At 37.7% G+C, this 10,098-nt stretch overlaps 1 protein-coding gene across 4 annotated transcripts in view; it reads left to right on the forward strand.

The window, feature by feature from the left end:
- LOC104550334 (Y+L amino acid transporter 2) overlaps window positions 1–7,509 on the forward strand; it is a 28,286-nt gene extending 20,777 nt beyond the window's left edge. For 3 of the 4 annotated variants that reach the window (XM_061994428.1, XM_061994429.1, XM_061994430.1), the window contains 5 exons: window positions 797–900; window positions 1,208–1,304; window positions 2,656–2,805; window positions 4,231–4,414; window positions 4,795–7,509. In XM_061994428.1, coding sequence (XP_061850412.1) covers window positions 797–900; window positions 1,208–1,304; window positions 2,656–2,805; window positions 4,231–4,414; window positions 4,795–4,886 — 627 coding nt within the window. In that variant the 3' untranslated portion in view covers window positions 4,887–7,509. The remainder of the gene's footprint in view (window positions 1–796; window positions 901–1,207; window positions 1,305–2,655; window positions 2,806–4,230; window positions 4,415–4,794) is intronic. The other variant, XM_061994431.1, reaches the window with a different exon arrangement.
- The last annotated feature ends 2,589 nt before the right edge of the window (window positions 7,510–10,098 follow it).

Below are 10,098 nucleotides of genomic sequence, written 5' to 3' on the forward strand. Positions count from 1 at the left end.
TTTCCTCCCAGCTGATCCTTGCTCATCCATGGAGGCCTCCTACCTCTTTTTCCTCCTTTCTTGCGCATTGGGACACGCTGATCCTGGGCTTGGAGGAAGTGATGCTTGAAGATTCACCAGCTCTCATTGGCACTTCTGCTCTTATATACTTAGATCATAGAATGGTAGGGGTTGGAAGGGACCTTTAGAGATCACCTAGTCCAACCCCCCTGCAGAAGCAGGGTCACCTAGATGAGGTCGCAAGGGTCACCTAGATCCTCTTATATGCTCTCTAAATCATGTTCTTAACAATATTTTGTTATAGAAGATGCTTCTGCCAGGGCCCAACAGAGAAAGAGCTACAGAAATTCTATATGGTTTAAGAACCAGGTTTTTTGCTATCACTCTGATGTGCAGTCTGCAATACTTAATGCTACAGGATCACAGCAGTGTTTTCAACACACAAATGGGCTGTGAAAATCTTTTTTAAACCTCATTAACATTTTATACAAAAATACAGTTATAAGTCACGGATTAGTAAGGATTTTTCATAATATATTAAATCTTCTTCTGTTGTATCATTGACTTGATCTAGGCTTAAAAATTTGTTTAAAATCTTTTTCTAATGTACGTGCCTTTTTTTTTTAATAATGATTAGTTTTTCCAAATTCTAATTTCCCAAGTCATTATCAGATTTTATAAGAATGCATGGGCTATGCCACTATATGTGGGCTGGTATATTTTCATGGGAGCTTCTTGGGATTGTCCATATGCTTAACATAATGGGCCTCACTACAGTTTTCTTTTTCTGTTACAGACATTTGGTGGCGAAACCCTTAGTTATGTTAAGTGGATAATTCCTATAGCAGTGGCCATGTCTTGCTATAGTGGCTTAAACTCATCAATAATTGCAGCATCTAGGTATGAAATACAATATTTCTTTTAAATAATTGAAAAGGTCTCATTTATTATTAATCTTCATTCTTTACTACTGCACTGTAGAAGTGACACAGTCAATTTTTGCCACATCAAGTTGTTCATTTGTGGCAGAAGGATTGTTAACAATCTGACATTTCTTCTCATGATCAGCACCAAATGATGAACTAAAGCCACTTGAGAAGAGATCAGCATTTACAACAGAGTAACAGAATTAATGCTGCCTTTGTCAGAAAGCTATTCCTTGGCTCACTATCTGGTTAAGCTTTCTTATTCACTTTTTTATTTTTAGGCTTTTTTATGTTGGGGCCAGGGAAGGACACCTGCCTGACAGTCTGAGCTTGATTCATGTAAAGTGCTTCACACCAGTTCCTGCTCTCCTCTTCAATGTAAGTGACAGCCTGGCCTGGTGCCTGGCCAGGGCAGCAAGGGGTCTGGACCTGGGAAGAAGAACGCCTCACCTCTGGCCACCGTTTCTCACAGGCTTCTCCTGCACTGGAGACATCTTCCTCAAGAACCCACAATTTGTAAAACTCATTGAGGGTGGTGGTGGTATCTTGTCTGATGGTTTGGGTTTTTTTCCAGTGGGAAGAGAATGTATTGATTCACATTCATATGCCCTCTGAAAAGGATTAGTGAGGAGTAAGTACAACAGCTTTACTTAGAAAGCAGAGATTGTCTAAATACCTAACAGTATAGCTGGGAGTTGTTTAAGTCTTTGTGTGAGTTTTCAGAGTGTCACTGGAGAAGAACATCACTGGCAGGAACATCTCTCAGACCCTGTCAAAGGCTGATTTTTTAGGACTCTAGTTATAACAAGGCGACAAAGCACTTAAACTCCTACTGTTGGATGCCTATATCCATAGTGACTTTTTCCTGCCATTATTATATAGATGGATCTTGTTACACAAAATCAAGGGACCATAAGGTATAGAATTAGTGCAAATGATTTTAATAAATAATCTGTAAATCTAACAGATTAAAGTAAGGGGGAGGATAGGCACAGAGAAGCTGGAATCATTCAAAAACATTTCACTGTATTTTATTTGGTGTGTTATATATGGTTTATGAATAGATTATCACATTGGTCTTGTTTCACATCAGATAATTTACTAAATGTTATAATCTCATTAGTCATACTTTCAGAGGAATCCTGTTTGCATCAGTAAGATGAACTCTACTCCCTTAATACACCATCATTCATATTTTTTCACAGTGGATTTTTTTTCTGCTCATCTGTTAAAACAGACATTGAATTTGTGGTATTTTTGATCTTTTCATTCAAGCAGTATAACATACCTGCATCCACAGAATTCACTCTACTGTTCTTAATGTATGAGTGGACTGTGAGAGCTCCAACAGTGGAACTAAATTTAAAGTTTGCTTTCAAACTGAAGCCAACCAGAGTAGCAGAGTAAGCTGCTGCCTATGGAAAGCTTCTTAGCAGCCTTCTCCATAGTACAGCAGAGTCTGGAGCTCCTCACCAGGCCTTCTTAGGAGAGTTTCCTGCTGGTGCTGAAACATAGCTTAATAAACTCAACATGTCTTTAGCCATATGTGGTGGTCTCACTGCTACATTTAAGGAAAAGAGTTTTAAGTACATCCTTCTTGTAAGAACCTGATCTCCTAAGTCCAGATAAATATATTGGAAGTGAGCCATTTTATAACTTTACTACCTCTTTATTTTGCAAGGTGTCTCTATTTTCACATTAAAAAGTGTTTTGTTTTTATTGTTTCTAGGGCTTAACAACTTTACTTTATCTCCTTGTGGAAGATGTTTTCCTCCTCATTAATTACTACTGCTTCAACTACTGGCTCTTTGTGGGTTTGTCTATTGCAGGACTAATATATTTGAGATATACTCAGCCACACAGACCACGGCCTGTTAAAGTAAGTAAACAAGAGAGGTAACAAGCCTTAAAAAATAGCTAATGCACATGTTTATGAGATCCTTAATACCACAACCGTAACTTTAGCAGCTTTGCTATAAACTGTCAGCCACTGAAATCCCTTCAATGTACAAGATAAGAAAAGAAGGAGCAAAACTCATTTGAGTTTCCATGAGAACATCTGTTCTGGTACTTCCACGAGAACATCTGTTCTGGTACTTATACTGTGAGGTTTAAATTATATTTACCATTTCTTTTTTTCCTTTCATTCAACCTTATCACTATCTTTATTTTTAATTAAATAAGGAATACATAAATGCCTGGGGTTCTTAGCCCATTCTGGAACAAATCTCTTGTATTATTTACGTCAGACCTCAGCAGAGCTGATGATGGAGACTCCAGAGAGGTTAACACCCTGATCAAACTTAGGTGACTTAACAAATTCAGATAAATCCCAGAAATTCTGCTCACGCACAAGTTGAAAAACTTGAATAACTGAATGTATTTTGATTGTTCCCTTCAACTGCACAGTGGCCATAGATAGTAAAATGCAAGTTTAATGATTGATGGTAGAAGAGCATATGGCTATCATTTAGGAGAGGGAGAGTGCACAGAAACATAAGTGCCCCTAAAACTTGTTTCTAGATTTAACCCAGTGATTGTTCAGGAACCAAGGATGGAAACACACAGCTTCCTCAGGCACAGAAACCCACATGCTAGTTCCCATTTCACTATGTTCCGTTGGCTCCATGATGTACATTTTGACTTGGCAGTGATGCAGTAAATAATGTGAGAAATCCAAATTAATAACCAATCTGAACATTTCTTCCTTGTCACTCTTATCTTCCTAACCTCTTGCACCATTTTTACAAAGACATTTCTTTCCATTTAAGTGGAACATCCTGGTTACAAAAAACATATGGTTCAAACAAAGGCATAAAATATAATAAGCACCTGCTGCTAGAAAACTTTCCAGTCATCCAGAGCAGAGCAAATTTTCCCAAAGTATATTAACATTTCATTTCCAAACTCTCCCCACAAAGATTTGGAAGGTAAAGACTAAATATTGTTTTATTGGCAGTTTTGCTACTGAGTCTATTAAAGCAAGGATTACATTCAGATTATAGATGACTGTTTAATTTCTGTCAGCATTTGCCAGCTTAGTCAACATCACAACTCCATGTACACTTTTTACTTTTCTGAAATGAAGCAGTCGATTTTCAGTGACGTAATATTTTTAGCCATAAGGAAAAAGAAATATTTATACCAGTAAACACTGAGGAGTTTCAGCTAGTATTGAAATGCCAACTGCTGGACTCTTGAGAAGGCTCATTACTACAGCTTTTAGTGACAAAGCTTGACATTTTTACAACAGATTATTTGCTGCATCTTTTAGCTAATGGGGATTTTTTTCTTGTCTCCACAGCTTAACCTCTTCTTCCCTATAGTATACTGTTTATGTTCCCTTTTTCTGGTCATAGTTCCTCTCTACAGTGACACAATCAATTCCCTTATTGGTGTTGGTATTGCCCTCTCGGGCATTCCTGCATATTATCTGGGAGTCTATCTGCCATCTGAGAAACGGCCTAAATGTCTGCAGTGGCTCTCTGGTAAGAAACATCATCTTGTGTCAACGTGCCAAAATCTTGCATGCTTCGTTAGAAGAAAGAAAGTTTTGCTATGCTTTTGTTTATGGCATGGCACACTTGAAAAGCAAAACTTTAATACTTGTATTCCAGTTGAACTCAGCTGTCAGTCTGACAATTCAATGAAAATGTTAAAGTCTAACTGAACAAGACATTCCGTTTAATTATTGAGCTCCTTTAGCTGTTTATTACATGTGCTTAATACAATTGATTAAAGTGTTCTAAGATTTTCCTGCTATCTGCGTAGTGATTTCAAATCCTCAAATTCCTTGTATTTGTCAAAGATGTGGATACAGCTAAGATACCTTGTAACTTTGTCTAACACATTTTGCTATATATTACAGCCACGACAACAAAATATGCTCAGTTGCTCTTTTACTGTGCTCTGTCAGACCTGGATATAGACGTGGAACCTACAACAGCTAAGAATAAATAGAGTTGCCTTGACTGTGGGAGTTGTACCTTGACATTTCCAACCTGGATCAATTTTTATCATCTGGAGTTCTCTCTGTGTGTTCAGTTATACTAAAGCACTAACCAGTGTACTGTGCATTGGTTTGATGTCTTTTAATCTGTGCTTGTTTTATAAACCACTCTGTTTTACAGATTTTTTTGTTAAATGCTATTTGCTAACAGTATATTATCATGCAGCACTTTGAAAGTATACAGCATTGTATGAACAAACATTTCTTAGTAGATATGTGCTAAATATTAGATTAATTGCAAAATCATAATAGAAAGTATTAGGCCTAGTCACAATCATAGCAAGTAAAGTGATAAATATAACAGATGTCAGACCAGATATTTGTAAAAGTCAAAACCTGAGCTGGGAAGCAGAAGCCACAATGTACTTCTAAAAATATAACTAATTTCTTAGCCAAAGTAAAAAAGATATAAATCAAACTGGTAGACATGCTCTAAGTCAATGTAGCATTAGTATTAAACTATTCTAATGCATAATTCCTGGCATACATAGATTAGCAAAAAGAGAAAACCAAAGGTTTTGGTTCTTTAGATTTTGTGGTAAATTCTTATTCAACAATGTCTCACCTTTTTGCAGAAGAAGTATTTTTGAGAAACAAACTGTACCATTGTGTTTTTGCTTTCCAGCAGAACAACCTGCCATGGAGCACTGTAAGGGACTGAGTCATGTTCCAGCTAGCATGTACTTAGGGAAAACACTTCACCTTTTCATAGTGTCCATTGCCTGCCTAGAAGTGTCAAAGGTGTGACGCTGGGAATCATACTAATTTTTTCCACAGGGGGACTTATTTAAGAAATTCATAGGGAAAAATTAAAAAAACTGTGGATGTTTACAAAATCCCTTCAGCCCTTGCCCAACCCTTCAGGCCTTGCCAGTTCCTGTTAGACCTGCAGGTCTCCTTCTGAGCTCATAGAGAGCTTTTATCACCGACTACCAGCTCTTCATGTCACGTAGGTACCTGTTGCACAATAACCAGCATAGGCATGTGCACTGGATGAGTGCACCCAGCAGCTGGTGCTCTGAAAGAAACAAGCAGTTAAAAACTAGGATCATCCTCTTGAACATTAACTTTACCAGTGTGGCACATGGGAATATGCAACTATTCCAAATTTGTAGTCTCCTGAAATGGAAGAGATAATGTCATTTTAAAAAAAAGCAATCAGCCTTGCAACCTAATGATAAAAACAGCTGCTCCAGCTCTAATAGTTTGTTGATAATGTAGACTGTTTGTTATCCTCATTGGCAAGTCATGCTTCCTTTCTGTAATTACATTTGAATATAACACACATTGTTTCTAATTTGAGTTTCAGCATTCCTGTAGGATTAACCCCAATTAAGATAATTTCATCTTATATGAGTCCATGCAGCTTCTGGCATCATTGTCCTTTATTGATGTCTGCTCTGAAAGAGCAATGAAATAGGCAGTCGTTGCTATCTAAACTTCTCATCATTCCCTCCCCAGACCGTAAAGTCATTTGCAGTACTGTAATTTCTTGCATCTCCATCCAACACAGTGTTTGCCAATGGGCCTCTGGGAAATCCTTTATTTGCATTTTAATGCCATCTGCTGTGTTGATTTCCTTTCAGAGGAGTTTTCTTTTGATACAAAGTATGAACAATAAAAACACACTAAATTAAAGTCAACATGAAGTTATTAGAGATGCAAGTTTTGCTTTTTGGAAGCCACAGCTTTTGAGCACTAAAATTACTTAAGTATCACAATCACAAAATAGGAAGAGGAAAGAAGACCTAGGGTGTAGTTTAGTTTGCTCATCCTAGAGCATCCCCTTACACAAACAGCACAACACATGCCTCTGGTACAGTATAGCGCTGTTTTGATCCTGCTTTATGATTGTATGGAGGTATCATGGCTTTCCTCCATTGCTTATGAAGCACTGGGTAAGGACAGAGCTGTGGTTCCAGACCACACCAGGGAACAAAGAGAATACAAATCCTACAAGTTGGTACCAAAGTAAACATGCCTTCACAGAGTTCAAAGCCATGCTTAGTGCTGAGCTGTGCATCACAGCAAGACAGCACTGTACCATCCTCTCAAATTCTTCTTGTGGGACCAAAGTTCGTAAGTGATTTGAACCACATGAGATGACATCTTTCGTGGTAACAGAGAGCAGGCAGTACAAAGTAGTGTAATAAGGGCTACAGGCTAACACCATTTCTGTAGGAAATTCTTAGCTGATGAGCTTCTTCCTTTGTTTTGTTTTTTTTTTTTTTTCCAAAATCTCTGTTTTCATAGAGCTGTTAACTTTCTGGGCATAACACACAAGCCTCTGTTTTCTCTCTTTCTGGACAGAAGGACAGTAGTAGTCAGATGCAAGGTTCTAAATGTGGCATTCTCTGTGGACATTGGCATCTCAGAAATGTTAATGTGTTTGTTGATTTTTCACTCCTTACAAATTATACATGTATGTTATTGTCAAATATCTAAAGCAAGTCAGAGATGCTGAAGTGTTTTAAATAAATACACATTCGATCTTTGGCAAATGCTGTAGTTGTGTGGTTTTAAAGCATAAAAATAGTACTGACTGAAATTTGCACTGCTTTACATCTGTTGGTTTGCCAGGAGAGCCCTGAGGCTCTGACCCTTATTTGTGTTCTCTTTGTGCAACAAAGTAAATATTTAAGAAAGGAAAATATTCCCTTTACTTTAGTTACTTTCTATTTACTCTTCTAATTACTTTTCTCACCGCAGTTATGAGCAATTCTTTACCTTAACACTGTCTGGTTCTGAGTAAACACTTTATTTTTTTTTACATTGTTCACAGATGCTCAGTTCTGCAGTCAAACACTAAAGAGTTTTACTTTTCCAGACACTGTCTTGGCATCCATGCTAAGTATTACAGAGCATCTTATTTGTCAGTTGGCATCTCTGTGGTGGAAGGAACTGGGTTATTACACGTGGAAACCTTTTGAAGATGTAGCCCGCAGAGGTGCAGGATGTGCTGTAATGCAAAACAATAGCCTCGCAGGTTGCAGGGATGGGAGACCCTAGAGATCAGTCTACATGAAGAGCTGGAGAAGGGTCTGTAAGAGGCAAAAACTGGAGCAACACAGTACTTGAGAGCAATACTAACTCTTCTTTAAGCATCGAGAAAATACAGGATTCTTGCTTTTTATGAAGAATCACAGTTCTTTGAATAAAACTGGGAGAAGAGAATTGGTATCAGATTTCATTTCTGTGTCAGCAAAGGAAAACAGAAGTAAGTGTTGACAGAGATAAAACTGCCAGCCACAGAGAGTCTGAATACGTCTGGGCTTTGCATGAGCCTGAAGTGCCAAAAAGGCTGTTGTGTGCTCCTTGGCTACAGAGGTGAAGAAATTACTTCACACATTACCTAAGATGAGGATACTGAAGTGTGAAATAGCCTGACACTGGGCCAGGTCACAACTCTGTCACAGGACCAAATGCCTACAGCACAAAACTCTTCCTAAATGCCTTTTCTTGGAATTTATCTTCGTTGCACAACAGGAACTTCAGAAGTATTATTGCACAGTCTTTGAATCCGTAGTACTAGATCTACCAAGTCCCTGTTCTCTAGTTGATAAGCGATCAGGTTTTGTAAATCTTCCCCTTTTTTTTCTGCAGGATTTTGCCTTATGAGGAGTGGCAGCCAAGCAGCTCTGTGAAATGCTGTATTTTTGCGAATGGCTCAGAAGCTCTAAAATTAAAAAAGAAAGGTGAATGAGAAAAGTAAAATGCAAACCTAAACAAGCTTGCACCCAGTAAAGGAGAATAATTTCTTTGTCGTGTACAGGACCCTGGGTTATAACCACAAGAAATTTGTAGTGCTCATTTAGGAATATACATTTAATGGATGTGTAATGGATGTCACTGAAAAACGTGAAAGTTTAGCAGGTGACTGAAATGTCTGGTTGTTGGCTACCTAGAACAGTGAGTATTAGACTCAAAGGAAGGGAGTGGAATTTTGTTTATGTGACCATAGTCTTGAATCAGGAGAGGTCAACATTAAAGCAAACAATCACGAGTCAATCCTTTTCCAGGAAAAGTAAATAAGAAACAATGCTACAATTCAATAAAAGCCATGGTAGAAATTAGTAGGTGTTTAAAGAGCTGGTGACCCAAAATATGCTGTTTGTCAAGTGATGGAGCTCAATATGCCCCAGCATATAAACAGAACAAAGATTAATTCAGCCATATATTTATGTAGTGCTCAGAAATATTTATTCCACAGAGCCAGAAACAACTGTGAGCCACACCTACTGGAGGAAGGACAAAAAGTTTCTATGGGAAAAAATGCCTGCTTGAGGCTGTTTGAGAACATTCTATCTATATGCAGAAACCAGGAAAAAAAAACAAACTGGTTTAAAACTGTAATAAATCCTTCCTGTTCAGAGGGGAAGCGCAAAGAGTCATTTAGAAACAGAAGAAAGATAAGTTTGATGGTAATGACCCTAAGTTCAAGGACAAGCTGCTAAAAAAAGACACCTGACCCATTTAGATGTGCTTCTGAAATGCGGTTGTAAGAACACAGTATGTTCTCAGGTCAAAATATGCTCATTGTGATGATATTACCTTATTTCTGATTCACCATTGCACTTGTCCACACCATACCATCACATAAGTAAACCAATTCAAATTCACTTTTCTCTTGCTATCATAGGAGCTGGGTCCTGTCTGTCTCAGCATGTGTGTGGTTATGGAAGCAGAATTTTAAATTTCCAGTGAAGTTACATTTGACACCACAAGAGGGAGAACTGCTTTGCTTGATGCTCCTAGGAAGGAAAGCAAGCCCATGTTTTTGAGACCTGCGACATGTATATTCCCTCCTGAGAAGGACAGGTTTAGCTACAACCAGAAGTTGCAGCTACATATTCTGAATAATAGTGTACAACACTATTCAAATTCAAACTGAAGATAAGGTTAAAGTTCAAATGTTCTTCTTTCCTTATGGGATTGCCTTTGTGTTTGTGGCAGAAGACAGCTTTTCTCATCCTGGTAGTTTCCAGTATTTCATGTATATTAATAGATAAAAGAGTAATGAACATCCTTTTCAGAACTTCCACGTTAAGCATAAATAATAAAAAAGCTAATAATAATGAAGACATAATTAATAAAGAAGCTAATGATAATGAAGACATAATTAATTAGATACTTTATGGAAATGAAAAACCCCTTTTGTTTGAA

The sequence above is a fragment of the Colius striatus genome, chromosome 4 (assembly GCF_028858725.1).
Source record: "Colius striatus isolate bColStr4 chromosome 4, bColStr4.1.hap1, whole genome shotgun sequence".
NCBI classification, from domain to species: Eukaryota; Metazoa; Chordata; class Aves; order Coliiformes; family Coliidae; genus Colius; species Colius striatus.